We start from the raw sequence: 15,690 nt of genomic DNA on the forward strand, positions 1-15,690 counted from the left end.
TTAGATCTTGTGCTGTCCTTTGCACCATTAAATTCATCTTTCATAACTCTGAACCTTCTTAAGGACTTCCATAAACTTTATTTTCATTTACCATGAAGATATTAATACATACATAATTAATACAGTTGACTATCCCAAACTTGACTTGTACCATGAGGCCAATTTATAGGTATTTCAGCTAAGCCTATTCCACTTGCCAACAAACTGACTTCAAACACATAGAAGAGAGCTAATAAACATCTGATAGATGCATGGGAATGGCATTTCTCCATCTCTTAACACGTTCTCTTCTTAAATATGCAATATTACATTTTCCTCTGCAACACTAAGTCAAATCTGATTGTCCTTTATCAAAAGCAAGGTTGTATAATACATTGTGCCACATCAGAATGTAGAAATATAAGGAAAACTAAAGGCTTTGTTGAAATGACTCCCATAAATATTTGAACATCAGATAAGAGTGTCAATCTCCCTTTGTTGGGATGCAAAATAGGGGATTTATTTTGCCTTATGAGTATAATAATGTTAGATAACACAGCTCAGCCTATACAAGCAGCTTTGTTTCTCTCAGAATATAAATGTTATTATTAAGTTTTGTTCCCTAGAGGGTACAGAGACTTCACCAGTCAGAAAAAAATAAAAACATTTTAAACCCCAGATAAGCACATTTCCCATTTTCCCCCTCTTTCAAACTTCTTATGCTTTTTTTAAAAAGCATCCTAGATCACTTAAAAAAAAATAGTTCATTAATATGTGAAGCTTGATTTTTTTATTATTATTATTAGTCAGGTTTACTGTACCACACTGGAAACATTTCAGCTAAATCAATTTGCTGCTTTAGAGCCTGCATCTCAAAATGTAGAACAGATACATATTTGGCACCACACCATAGTGTAGTGGTTGCATGTGACTTTGGAGCTACATGGCTAACAGGGTGAAGTTAGTCAAATTACTCCATCAGTGAAGAGATTCCCTACACTTGTCCTGGATGGATGTGAAGATACACAGGGCAGGTGCCCCTTTAAGGAAAGACACCAGAGCTGTAGGAGAAGCGGTCAGGGGAAACCCTCTAAACATCAGCTCCTGAGAATCTGCCTCATTTTCAGAGACTCTCCTGTGTTACCTGGAGATTAAGCCAGCAGAGGGATAAAGACACTACCAATTTGGCAGGACGTAGGACTCCTCCGATGATCGATACACATTCCATTGGATTGGGCCAAGGCTTTGCCAGGCCTGCACTGCAGGTTAACTGTGCCCCCTGCCCGCCTGTTTCTGTCCCCTCACAGTCACAGGTGCTGCTCTCTAACAAACAGCTTGTACTTCAAATGCCATCTACTTCCAGGGAAAACAACATGTAACCCATGTTTTTAATGGGAATATGGGAATAAGAATATGGGTAATTCACAGAGTTCATGTAATACAGTATAAATGAGATACCTGTGAAGGGTCTGTACTGAAACACTAAACAGGCATGACTAAAGATCCACAGGACACTTCCAGTATGGCTTGTTAAATATCTACTCTCGTATTGGGGAGTACATGTTAGAGTTTGTCGAACATACTCCAGCAAATCTATTCCAAGTGAATTTCTATTTCATGTCACTTCATGTTTTCAGAGGGAGAGAAATGCTGCCTCAATCAAAGATTTTGCCAAGACACTGAAATGCAGAGACTAATTTGGTTAAGACAATCACCAGCCTCGGTTCTAAAAACCACTATATTGTAATCATCACTGAGGTCTAGAGAATGGAAGGGGCAGGTAGAAAATTCAGGTTTTATGAGAAATTCATGCAAGAAACAAATATCTTCCCCACTCCAAGCGAGAAAGCATCCAGGTCTTTTTTATGATGCCTTTTCGCAGTCTGTATGATAGCTATTGGCTTCCCCAGTGACTCAGCAGTAAAGAATTTGCCTACAATGCAAGAGATGAGGGTTCCTTTCCTAGGTTGGGAAGATCCCCTGGAGAAGGGCATGGCAACCCACTCCAGTATTCTTGCCTGGAGAATCCCCATGGACAGAGGAGCCTGGTGGCTACAGTCCACAGGGTTGCAGAGTCGGACATGAATGAAGCAACTGAGCACACAAGCATGATAGCTATGGTGATTTCTCCAAAAGCTATGCTAAGTGAAGCCAATTTTTTCTGGTAGATTCAAAGTAAGTGCACACTGTCAGGGGCCGCATAGAACTAACCTCCGGAGGGTTCTAAGGCAAGCATGGAGGTTGTCAACTCCATCATATACAACTGGATTCTAATACAAAGAATTTCTTTGACTACAACAGATTTTTTTTTAACGTATTTTTTTAATCCTCTCTTTTGGGAGTTTTCTAGACAGAATAAGATCCTGAAATTTTGTGAGCATCCACTATTAAAATTACTGATGAAAATCCCAAGCTCTTACCAGTATACCGTAGGAGATGACCAACTCTTTTGTAAAATAAATATCTTAGGCTTTGCAGGTCACACTGTCTCTGTTACAATGACTCCACTGCAGTTCTCAGGCATAAAGGAATGAGAGTGGCTGCATTCCAATAAAACTTAAAAAAAAAAAAGAAAAGTGGGGAGCCAGATTCGGGACACAGGCTATAGTTGACTGACTTCTGGCCTCATGTAGTAGAGTTTAAACTATTTATTCATGGAACACATCCACCCCCCCCCCCACCCCTTCATGAAGGGTCTATGGAAAGGAAAGGGGGCAAATTTATATATTATAATAATACATAGACATGTATTGTTTTACAAAATAGGAATATGTGTCACGATAGCTGCAATGCTTGATGGATTAGAATCTGGAGCTCGGACCAGCATGGAAGCCTGAGTGTCCTTTACCTCAGATGCTTCTGATTCTCTATAGAAAGTTCAAAGATTAAAACTCTTCTTCTTAAAGAGTGCAAGACACCTGAGCCAATTAACTTATCTATGAAATCCTAGTGCAAAGAAACTGGAGTTCAAATTGATCTGGTCACACTGTCTTTAGTCCTAGTGATGTTCCTTAGACCACAGCTAGGGAGATGCTGCTCTTGGAGAAAAGTGGTATATATCTATTTTTCAAATTTAACAGGCATAAATGCACTTTAAATTATAAAGAAATGTTTTTCTAAACATTGGTTTGCAGCCTCTGTATGGCAAATTCACAGGAAGATACAATTTTGAACCAACTGCAAGTGAAGATGCTATTTAGAGTCACTAATAATGAAATAAACCCCTTAGTTATGAATCAGTTATTATATTTCACTGAACTCCAACTGTTTCTTTCTCACTGTTTAATTGCATTCTAGCTTTTGTTATTGTGCCTAAAGAAACCATTTTAACATTTTCTCGCATGCACTTCGAATATCAAAAATTCCATCTACAAGTTTTCAGCTTTTTGGCTCTAATTGCTCTACTGGTTGCTCTAACTGCTTTAATAAATAATATTATCTGAGTTCTGCTAGTCCCAGAATTCTAAAGTCCCTGCATCACACATTATTTATTATTCCTTTAAGGGGAAAAAGGAGCCTTTTTCTACCCAAAGCTTCTCTTTATAGTGAGAGTGAAAGAAGAGGGAGGGAGGGAGGGAGGGAGGGAGGTACAGAACAAAAAATGAGAGAAAAGAAGATACACACAGTCCACGCTCTAGATTAATACCAGTTTCTCAAGAGTGTGATAGTTCCGTATTAGCATCATTGAGTATCTGTGGTTCCTTCTATTGCAATCCCTTAGAAAACTAAGAAATCTCTTCTTCTATGTGAGCCTAAAAATAATCTAGTTTTGCTTAGCATTCTCAGATTGAATTAAAGGTTAGATAATTGTGAAAGACTTGAATTTAACACAGCTGTTTAACTCGCTTCCTTACTATAGAGCAATGTCCATGAGGGCAGAGGCTCTGTCTCTATAGAAATCCCTTGAGAAACCATAAGTTTCTGTATATCTAAACCATAGATCTAGATATGTGTGTACCATTCCATATGTGACATATATATATATATATATATATCATAAATGCTATATATATACATACATATATGTGTATATATATATATATATATAGATAGATAGATAGATAGATAGATAGCAATGTGAATGAATGGGTGACCATATGACTAAATGAATACATGACTTAATTAGTATTAATCACTGTTAGCTGAATTAGCAGTACAGTGAGTTTTTTGGGAGAAAAATGAGTTGGATAAGCTGGTACTTTTGAAATGGGAAACATTCAAATTTTAATTGGCTAAAAATGTGCAGGAACTAAATGACGAAGCTTTAATTGCTTTTAAAAGACTCCTTGTATGATACTAGACCGCTGTACACTGTTGGTAGGGAAGCAAAGTGGCGCAGCAGCTATGGAAAACAGTATGGAAGTTCCCCCCAAATTAAAATAGAACGACCGTATGATTCAGCAGTCTCACTTCTGGGCATTTATTCAAAAGAACTGAAAACATATTAGCACCCCCACGTTCACTGTAGAATCATTCACAATAGCTAAGATGTGGAAACAACGTAAATGGCCATCAGCAGATGAATGGGTAAAGAAAATGTACTATAGTATATTGTTGTTTAGTTTCAAAAAGAAGAAAATTCTGCAGTGTGCAGCAACATGGATGAACCTGGAGGACATTGTGCTAAGTAAAAGAAACCAGTCACCAAAGGATAACGTAGCATGATTCCACTGATATTCCACCTAGGCTCTTGCTTCCCTCATAGCTCAACTGGTAAATAATCCTCCCGCAATGCAGGCGACCCCGGTTCGATTCCTGGGTCAGGAAGATTCGCTGGAGAAGGGAACAGCTTATCCACTCCAGTATTCTAGCCTGGAGAATTCCATGCACTGTATAGTCCATGGAGTCGCAAAGAGCTGGACATGACTGAGTGACTTTTACTTATACTAGGCACTTAAAACAATCAGAGTCATAGAATGATGGTTGCCCAGCTGGCCTCAGAGAAGGGAGGAATGAGAAGTTGCTGAGAAAGTAAGTGTTACTTACTTTCTGCACAACGCCGTGGCTATAGTTAACAATACTGTATTGTACCCTTAAAAATCTGTTAAAAAGACAGATCTCATGTAAAGTGTTCTTATCACGATTAAAAACAACAGCAAAAAAAGACAAGGTCTCTTGGGAATTATGCAAGATTGAGGAGAGAGTCAATCGATACACAGTTTATTCACCATACAATTACCAGGTTCTCTATGAAATATTTCCACTGTAGCACCATTGGATATCTGGACCATCAGAAGTGCTTTCAGGAAAAGAGCTCATTAACAGCAAGCCTGGTGTCTGAGGTGAATTGTAAAAATGCCAGAATACAAGTAGGAAAAAAAAAAAAAAAAAGGCAGAGTCTTGTGTTGAGTGGGCACTTCAAGAGAGGAATTAGGACAACAGAGCATTGTGGCCACCATGGTTAGCCCACTTTGACTGCTGAATAGCCATCATTCCCACTTTTAATTTAAGCAGCTCATGTAGACGTATGGGAAACACGTTGAAAGAAAAGTAGGAAGCAGCCATCTAAAAAAGAAAACAGTCACACGCCATCTCAACGCCATGGTGACAATAAATACACACTTGACATGAATTTATTGGGTGGAAAATAAAAATGAGCCATGGCAGGTTTACATGAAAGCACTGACCTTTAATTAACACCTACTCTGTGCTAGTAGGGGCTTCCCCAGTGGTTCAGCAGTAAAGAATCCATCTACCCATGCAGGAGATGTGAGTTTGATCCCTGGGTCTGGAAGATCTCCTGGAGGAGGAAATGGCAACCCACTCCAGTCTTCTTGCTTGGAAAATCCCATGGACAGAGGAGCCTGGCAGTCTACAGTCCATGGGGTCCCAAGAAAGTCGGACACGACAGCAACTAAGCAACTGTGCTAGCAAGTTTGCCTTAAGTATAAATAACTTGCTGCCTCTAACACCGTTTCAGAGTGTCTGTCACAAAGTAAACAGTAAACATTATCTGTCATGATCCTACACTTCATGCAAAATGCCAGGACCTAGCAATGCATGTGCAGACACAGTGGTCAATGGTAAGAAGATATCTGGATTTAACCCTAGCTCTCACACCTCCTGCTACATCACCATGCACAGGAAAAATCCTCAGTTTCCTTCCTCGTAAAACTGGAATCATACTGAGTACTTCACAGGTGCCTTTTGTGAGAATTAAGTGAAATGATACATAATAGAAACTAACACAATGTCTGATTCATCAAATAACTATTGTTTCTCCTGCTACCTCCCTAATCATAATTTGGTTCACAGCTGATAGTAACAGACCCACACAAATGGGCTAGACTAAGGAGCAAGAAATATTCCAGCCATACTCTGGTTAATTCCAGAGCCTGGTATACTCTCCTTTTTCTTGGTGTGCATCCTGAATTGAATGAGACCAGTTAGGAAATGAATGGTTTTTGTATTTCAATTAAATTGATCCTGCTAATTCAGCCTTGTTTATAATAGCCAATATATGGAAACAATCTAAGTGTCCATCCATGAATGAATGGATAAAGAAAATCACACACACACAAACACAACACAGTGGAATACTACTCAGTCATGAAAAAGAAATAAAGTCCTATCATTTGTGAAAATGTGGAAGGACCCTGAATGTATTATGTGAAGTAAAGTAAGTCAGAGAAAGAAAAAAATATCATATAATCTTACTTATATGTGCCATCTAAAACAAAATAAAACAGGAACACACTCATAGAGAAGAGTAGCTACCAGGAGGGAAGAGGATTTTGGAGGTGGTGAAATGGGTGAGGGTGGTGAGCTGTAAGGTGATAGATGGTGACTAGGCTTGTGGTGGTGAAAACTCTGTAGTGTACATCAATATTTATACTACAGACATCTGTAATATAACATAACATTATCGTACCTACCACAGTATAACACTTATACTATAAACATTACAGTCTACCTATAATTCTGTATACCTGAAACTTACTAGAATAAACAAATAAATATTTGTAGAAAAAATTGGTCCTGCTGAGCCATCCCAACATGTCAAGACACAGTTTGTGTCACAGAAATCACAAGGAAAGAAAGGGAGTTCGACAAAGGATAGAAAGCAGGCATTGCATTGTCAGAAAAAAAGACAAAAAAATGGCTATGCACCACGGTTCCATCCTTGACTGTTTGTGTGACAACGGGCAAGATAGTCTTTTTATCCTCAGCTTCCTCATCTGTTAAATGAGTATACACATTATCTCAGAGAGATGTTAAAGAATGAAATGAACCCATGTAGCACATCTCTGCCACATATTAAGCACTCACTAGGAGCAATATTCACCACAGTAGCAAAGGCAAATTAGACTAAATGAGGTTAATTAGACTATTCAGCATGCAACTGATAAGTGAAAAGAAAAAGATAATCCTGCACAGTCAGCAATCTTTAGTAGAAGAATCTCTGCTAAAATTAGTACTAGGCTTTTATTTTGCATTTAAGATATGAAATGTATGGTGGCTTTATTAGTTGGTAGTCCTAATAACTCCACTTATTTTATTTAACAACTTAATTATTTCAGTAACTGTCTGAGGAAAATGATATTATCCCAGAATACCAAGGAAGAAGCTGAGTCTCAAAGAGAATTCCGGAGACCAGCTATCTGTCTGGGAAGTAGCAGCGACAGGGTTTGAAACGGTCTGTTCAAGACATGGCATCTTTTAAATAATTTACACAACTATATTCTATATTACTGAGATGCATATGCTAATGAAGAAAGTAGCACATGCTTAATTAATTTTCCCGGAAGGGAGATTTTGCCTTATTTGTCACTTTGCCTCTGTGTTTTGTCTTTGTGTCCCTGTTTGTTTGCCCTGTGATTATACAAACATAGATATAAATACAGACATGTTTATAGACATAGATACATGTTTAGTTATAAGAATTTTTAAATACATTGATATTTTCAGCCTGACAGTGAGCTCTCAAAAGAAGCAGAGTCGTAGAGGAAGCTGACCAGCCAATTAATGACTACATGTTTTAACATGGCAAATGCCACAATAAATGCCTATTCCTTGCTGGATAGCAAAGTAAACATTCCCCTAAAAGATGGATACAGTCTTGTTAGGATATAAAATACAACTGTCCTAAAGAGACAATCATGCTTTACTATTTGTTACTTGATAATTCCCTGAATATGTGTCCTCTAGTCCTGTTTTAAAAGGTTAAATGGCTCTAAATCTGTCTACTAGACTTCTAAGGAACTCTGCACTGCTCTGGCTAGTCAGGAAATTTAATTTTCTACACAAACTAACCAATTGTGCATAGAAAGAGGAAAGCTGCTCTCCACAACCCAACTGGGGGACTAGGGTGGGAGGAGGGATAACTGCAAAAATGCAGAACAGATACTGAAAAAATGCAGTTGGTGATTCTTACATTCTTATCGCATGGAGCCAACACATCGTCAATCAGAACCATGTGGGGCGTTCTTTCTGAATAATCCATTAAAGCCCTGCTGGAAATGATTTGAAACACTGCTCACCCCTTCTTTGGGTGGGGCCATATATGCCATCTGGGCTTCCCAGGTGGCGCTGGTATTAGAGAACCTGCCTACCAATGCAGGAGACTAAGAGATGCGGGTCCAGTCCCTTGGTTGGGAAGATCCCCTGGAGAAAGAAGTGGCAACCGACTCCAGAATTCTTGCCTAAAGTATCCCATGGACAGGGGAGCCTGGTGCGTACGGTCCATGGGATTGCAAGGAGTTTAGCGTGGCTGGAGCGAATTTGCACATACACAGGCACCTATGCCAAAGGAACTAGTAATGGCACTTGCCTGCCATCTACCCGAGCTACAGCTATGCCTATGTCATTGAACGGCACTTCATCTGTCCATCTCTTCCTGGGAGCACGGCCCCAAGCCCCCTTAGTTTGCCTGGAAATGAAATGCTTCCAAATTGGGCAGTTGTTGCTAAGCAGCCTCAAGCTTCTTATACACCTGCCTCTTATGCCAGTGACAGTAATAAGAAACAACAGCAACAGCCGTAACAATCAACTGCAATGATAATAGTCACTGGATTCCTTGTGAACTGGAATGATTCCGAAATTATCCATGTTTACATAAGTAAAAAGATGGATTACAAAACGTGGGAGCTCTGAACCTAGATTTTTACCCATTTCTGCCCATTTGAGGTTAGTATTACTTCAGTACCATAAGTTCCTCAAACTTCATCTCTAGCTGATGAAGAACATGTCTCAGCACAGGCAGTTTGTTCCTGCTGGTACTCCAGATTCCATGTCTGGGGTGTACCCGGGACTCCTCTGATATCTGAACCCCCAATTTCCCTGAGGGTCCTCAGCTCAGCTCGCTCCTGGCCCTCTGTGGGGCCTTTGTGGCAGGAGTAGAAATCTTGACAAATCAAGTGCTAAGCTGGCCCCTGGTCTCTCGGTCGGTTCAATCTTGCTTACCCTTGCCATTATTCTGTCTCTTACACTTAAAGATGTGAAGGAAGTGGTAACTGCTCTGTTCTGTGTTCCTTCAGAAGAAAAGGGGTAACAGTTGAAAATGGGGCTGATTCATTTACTCAACAAGTATCATTGCCTCTATTTATATTAGACCTTCAGCATAAAGTGATTTGACAACTTCACCGTTTAGTCAGAAAATGGACATCCATGTAACCTTATTTTTCTGGATTCTTTCTTCCCTTGTCCCTTTTAGAGGTATGGTTCTCTTAGCAAATAGGGAGGATTCCGTGTGCCTACAGCATGTTGAGTTCCTTTAGAACAGAGAATAGGCAACTGACCGTTCCTCAATTCCCCACATGGAGTTTTACCTTCTTAGAGGTTTCTCTTTTGAAGAAAGCATTTTTTTTGGTATCCTTATGAGATACACTCTCATCCTGAATTTCAAAATGGCTTGTGCTAAAAACAACTTTTCTGGATCTGAAAAGAATTCTTTTTTGCCCAGACACAAATTATTTGGGGCACTGACTATGCCGATGTGTTTAACCTCCAGCCTCAGAGTTTCAGCACCCTCGGGAGTATTAGGAGTTTAATACAGGAACAAGAATTGAATAAACATAGCTCTCAGAAAGCCATTTGTCTATCTAGAGTTTCTCTGAATAAAGTAATTAGAAAAATATCTGCCCTAAGTCCCCGTAATTTAGAAACTGAATGACTTGCATATAAGCTGACATCTAACTCATAAATTAACTGGACAGTTCTTTAAAACTGTATTCTTCTATATAGTTTTCTCTCTTTTTCAACAAACATTTCCCAGAAAATATTTGAAATCCACACTCAAACACATCGTTAACCAACACTTCACCCTTAGAGACAAGTGGACAAGTTATAGATTTTCAGTGTTCTTTCAGAAGAAAGCTATTTAGCTTGAGCATCTGCACCGTCATTTGGGTGACTGGCAAAAGAGAAAAGATGTACACAGTTCAACAACAACATTAAAACCCTAGAACTGAGCCTCATTTCTAGGAAAAAAAGAACAAAAACCTTAATAAAGGGTTATATTTCTTACCTTGGGAAAATTTTTGAGCAGGGAAAGTATAAACAAAGGGTACTTTTGAAATAGCAGAGAAAGATTTTGGTCTAAAAGGCACCCATGCAGATATGCTGACCGATCAGAAATGCCCATCTAGTAATAAAAAGATAATTTCAAACCCAAATACAGAGATAAGATGGGGGTCTCTTAATAGCCCAAGACAATACCTTAGGCCTCTAAATTTTTATACATAATCCATGTGATTGTCAAAGGAGAAAGAAAAAAAAATAGCAATACTTTTCTGATGCTAGAAAACAAATGCACAACAAGCAAAAACAATGTAATATAAAGGATCCACTGAAAAGCACTGCAAAATACATGTGATCTGGCCTTTTCACTGTGCTCTCTGAAAGCCAAACAGCTTTCTTCATCTTAGCATTTCTGGCTCTGAGCATTATATATAGCTGTTCCCAGGTGTGTGGGCATGTGTGTGTGCAACACACCCATAGACACAAGCATGGTGCATGTTGACTAAAATCCCTTGGCCATGTGAGCAGTGTCTCAAAGGCAGCCACATGGACTGCATACATGATTACATTTTGTACTGATCTGCTTGTCTCAGGTCGTAGCGAATCTTCCTTCTAAAAGAGAAATACCTTATCGGACTGGAGGTGATGTCAGGGTCACGAGCGGTCACCTGCCCAATCACGGAGTTGAGAGCAGCGTTTTCATGCACTTCCAGGAGGTAAGTCGGTGAAGAGAAGACGGGAGGCTCATCAGCATCTTCGACGACAATTTTGACCGTCGCCGTGTCTTTAAAGGGGCCCCTGCCGCTGAAACGCGGGTCAATGTGGACATTGGCTGCCTCCACCTTCAGTGTATAGGATTTTTTGGTCTCAAAATCCAGAGGCTGTTAAGAAACGACAAAGATGAATGTTTCTCACTAATGACCACAGCCGCGAGAACAAATGAGTATAACACTGATGGATGATCGTTATGTGCATTTAAGCCCATTTGTGAGTCTTAATGGGATCACTCTCCTATCCCCCATATTCAACCTGTAAATTTTACAGGCATTTATTGATATCTGTTTATTATACAAGCTCAGTGAATCTAATCTCCTACTGTTTTGTTTTGTTTTGCTCATTTCACTTGGAATTCACAAAATATTCACAGTCATGAATCGTGCCATCAAAATTTCACTTCAGAGTCATAATAAAATTTTACTAGTGATGGCGTGACCTGCATACCAATCAGTCAGTTAATCGGGCCTCTGCTGGTCGGAGATAAGGCAGCATCGAACACAATCTCTATCTGGGAAGAATATTTTTATCATTTCTGCAACAGTGTGTGAAATGTAAAGAACAAGAAATAATCATTGTTTAGTCCATGGAGACATTATAATGCATAATTTAGCACTAATCCCAACAAAGAGTGTTTTCTTATTTCACTTCTTGAGCATCACTGCTTTGCTGATCATGGCTAAAATGAAGTTTATTCTTTTTTAGGGCATTCTTAGAAGGTCTCTATTAGGGGTTCCGTGCTGTGAAGCAGGTGGGCATATAAAGATGTATGCAGATACATATCTACCTGTTTTTATATTTAAGGGAAGGAAGAGGGAGACGAGTAGATATATAGATAGCTAGGACTTACTGTATCTTCTACGAACCACTTAAAAGCAATGCGAAATTACCTCATTGCACCATTATTGAAAATATTTCTGACCTATTAATTCTTCCTACCTTAAAAGCCCCAAAGACTTAATGATCTAAGTAAATAGAGGAAGGTAAAAGAACACAGGCCCCTTAACAACCCAAAGCCCATCTGCATCAGAATCCTCGCTGTCCAGTTCTCTCAAGCAGGGCATAATACTTCAGATGTCAAGGATGTATTTCTGTCAAGGTTCAAAAAGATAATTTAGGCTTGCATTGCAATTTCTTATAAGAAATTGAACTTTACATCTGCGATGCAAATTTTTTTTTAAAGAAGAAGCCTGAACACAGCCAGTATTACTGAACTCTTTCAGAACTCTCTTACAAGCTTATATATATATATGTATATAGTGTTAATTTTTATATTTGAATTTTTTTCTAATTGGACTGGACTTTTCTTGAGAGATATTTTCTAATAAAGCAGATACTCAATCCTGCCCATTCTGAAATTTCTAAGCACATATATATACATGCCCATGAATACACAATTCAACATTAGCATTTTCACAATTTTCCAACAGCCCCAACTGTAACAATTATGTAATTTCAAATTCTTCACAAATGCCATTGAATAAAACATATTATGCTCTGCTAAATTCTTAGCCCAACCTGAACACATTCTGCTGTCCTTAGGACTTTATCAGACCAAAAAGAGGGCCCATGCATTGTGGGAAAATGACTCCGTACATCATTTTCCAGAATAAAATTCATGTGTTTCTTGGTGTTGAGATGTGTAGAATATGTTTCCAAGTTTATGAATAGTGGTGAATAAAAATACAGCAAATGGCTAATTGCTTCAGTTTATAAAAGCACCTTATGGTAACAGAGAATAGCAGTTAATAATAACAATAAAAATGACATTAGGAATCATTAACCAAGGAAAATGCGGCCCTGGGTTATTCAATAATTGACTCAAGTATAATTATACTGTACTCTATTTCAAACATGAGTTTTTAAATACTTTGCAACTTTTACTACTGAGCTTCATCCAGGTCAAAATGAAGCATTGCTCAGCAGAGTTAAAATAGATGCAACCAATTTTTTCCTGAAAATTTTTAAAATTGATGTTGTAGTTTAGAGTATATCCAGAAAACTCCAGGTTCTCATTGTCAAGACCTCCCCAATGAGGGATTTCAGGAGCATGACCATGGGGAGCAGATCCCTGTGTAACATGAGAGAGAGAGTCAGATAGTAAGCTCGGAGTCATGTCATTATATTGCTGATCAAGACAGAGGGCAGAACTACTGGCTCCCGACAGCGTGACTGATCATACGTCTTCCAATTCATGAATCAGCAAATGTTTTAAAATTAATTTCTACTACTTCACAACAAACATGCAGTACAATATTGAGCAGAATACTCATTATGAGGATAAAGGGGCATTTTCCTTTGCAAATGCCCATGTCCATAAAATACTGAACTGTGCTCTGCACATTTTTTTTTAAATAAATGTATCGTGATGAGAAATAAATATGAAAAATGTACAGAATTTTTCATATTTACCATACATACATACACACACAGAAATGTTAGTAAGCAAAAGCAATCACAGATTGCATATATTTTTTGTACTATTTGTGGAGATATTTCTTTTTTCAGTGGTAGCCCCAGGTGAGTGCATGCTAAGTCGCTTCAGTCCTGTTTGACTCTCTGTGACCCTATGGATGTAGCCCACCAGGCTCCTCTATCCATGGGATTCTCCAGGCAAGAATAGCGGAGTGGGTTGCCATGCCCTCCTCCAGGGGATCTTCCGAACCCAGGGATCAAACCCATGTCTCTTACATTTCCTACACTGGCAGGCGGGTTCTTTACCACTAACACCACCTGAGAAGTCCAGCCCCACACCCAGGAATAAAACAAAGCTGAGCTTCACTGACCTCATTGCTTGGACATTTGATCACAACTTGGAGTATCTTATGTTAGCAGGGTGGGCCCTGTCCTTTCAGGGCCAGAATGAGCCAGAATAACAGGCTGACTAGTTTGTCTGTCTTTGAGTTTCCCTAAAAGCAGAGATTGTAATGAAGACCTAGGAACCTTCAATCCATGTTTTAGAACTATTCCAAGAAGCAGGAATATAAAAATTGCGGCGGGGGCAGGGGGGAGTTCTATAGAAAAGGCATTGAATTTGCCACCCCTGTGGGCTAGTGAGGATCCCCTCCTCCACCACTGAAAAACCTCTGAGGAGCCATAGACAATCTGCCTCAGGATAATTTATTCCAAGGAAACTGTCCACAAGTCTTTGTCCTTTATTGCTTGAAGGCTGTCTGGATAGCTGGGGGCTCTGCACAAGAACTGAGCAAGTTCCTGCAACTCATGGAAAAACACTGAGGCACAGACAGGAGAGAAACGATGGATGAGATGGCAGCCTAGCACCACCCCGGTCACTGCTTACTGAGCTTTAGCTGAAGTATCAAGTAGGACCAAGAGACAGAATGTGAGAAAAGGACTCTTACTTTTTCTTCCTCTTTCTTCCAACATTATTTATTATTCATTTATTCAACTATGCCTGGTCTTGGTTGCAGCACGTGGAGTGTGGGTTGCAGCGTGTAGGATCTAGTTTCCTGACCAGGGATCTAACTGAGGATCCCTGCATGAGGAGCATGGAATCATAGCCACTAGACCACGAGGGAGGTCCCAGGACTCTTACTTTTTCATAGCTAAAGAAGCCAAACCTCCTTCCCTTCTAAGATTATATCAGGAAGCCCACCCAACCCCCACCATCTTCAATGTTCACATTTCAAAGAGGTATTAATATTCTGAAGATGAGCAAAACCTTCCTGAGCTTACCTTTCTCAGTCTTATAATGCCATCCTGGGCCTGGGCATCAGAAGTGATCTCAAAGAGTGCTGTTCCATCTCCGTCAATGATGTCATATGACGACTGTGCATTTTCACCAATATCCTGATCATTGGCCTTCACCCTTCCTATGGCAGTGCCAAGAACCACATCTTCCGGTACCGAGAAGTGATACAGACCTTAGGAAAGAGGAGAGACCCTGAGCACTGCATATGTTCCATTCATTCATTCATTTAGCAAATATTTATTGGGCACCTTTCTTGTTCAAGGTACCTGTGTACAGATGTGACCAACACAGTGATGGGAGAGGCAAAAACATCATTTTCACTGTGGAACATACAACCTTTTACATGACTCAGAGACAAACAGTTCCCAGAAAAAGCAGCGATCTCTCTTTGAAACTCTTCTGAGTTATGGGACTTACTCAACCGTATGTTTACCAAGTACATATTTGGAGCGGAGTTATATCAGGATATTAGTGAGTCTGTGTGAATGTTCTTTCCCATTTGCTGTATAATCACATTGGCTGCCCTTGGGGATATTCATTGTTGCCCAACATAAAATATTAAGCTAATTTCGGCACAGATAGATGCCATGTGTAACACACTGAAAGTCACTTTTGAAGTTACCTTTATATTTACAGACTTGTAGACCATTTTTGATAAAATCCAATTACCAAGCTTCTGCTATGCCCTGCAGCAAGCTGTTCAGACACATGAAACACTCCTCTTGTTACTAGAGTCCTCCTTGCTCTGAAGACCAAAAATCCTACCT

General features: G+C 39.5%; 1 protein-coding gene across 1 annotated transcript in view; it reads right to left on the reverse strand.

Annotated features, from left to right (window-relative positions):
* The window catches only part of CDH8 (cadherin 8), a 395,389-nt gene that overhangs the window by 139,931 nt on the left and 239,768 nt on the right, over positions 1–15,690 (reverse strand). Inside the window, exons 6-7 of the mRNA XM_004015044.5 lie at positions 14,908–15,095; positions 11,065–11,318 (exon numbers count right to left, since the gene is read on the reverse strand). Of these exons, the coding sequence (XP_004015093.2) occupies positions 11,065–11,318; positions 14,908–15,095 (442 nt within the window). The remainder of the gene's footprint in view (positions 1–11,064; positions 11,319–14,907; positions 15,096–15,690) is intronic.

This window comes from Ovis aries, chromosome 14 (genome assembly GCF_016772045.2).
Source record: "Ovis aries strain OAR_USU_Benz2616 breed Rambouillet chromosome 14, ARS-UI_Ramb_v3.0, whole genome shotgun sequence".
Lineage (NCBI taxonomy): Eukaryota > Metazoa > Chordata > Mammalia > Artiodactyla > Bovidae > Ovis > Ovis aries.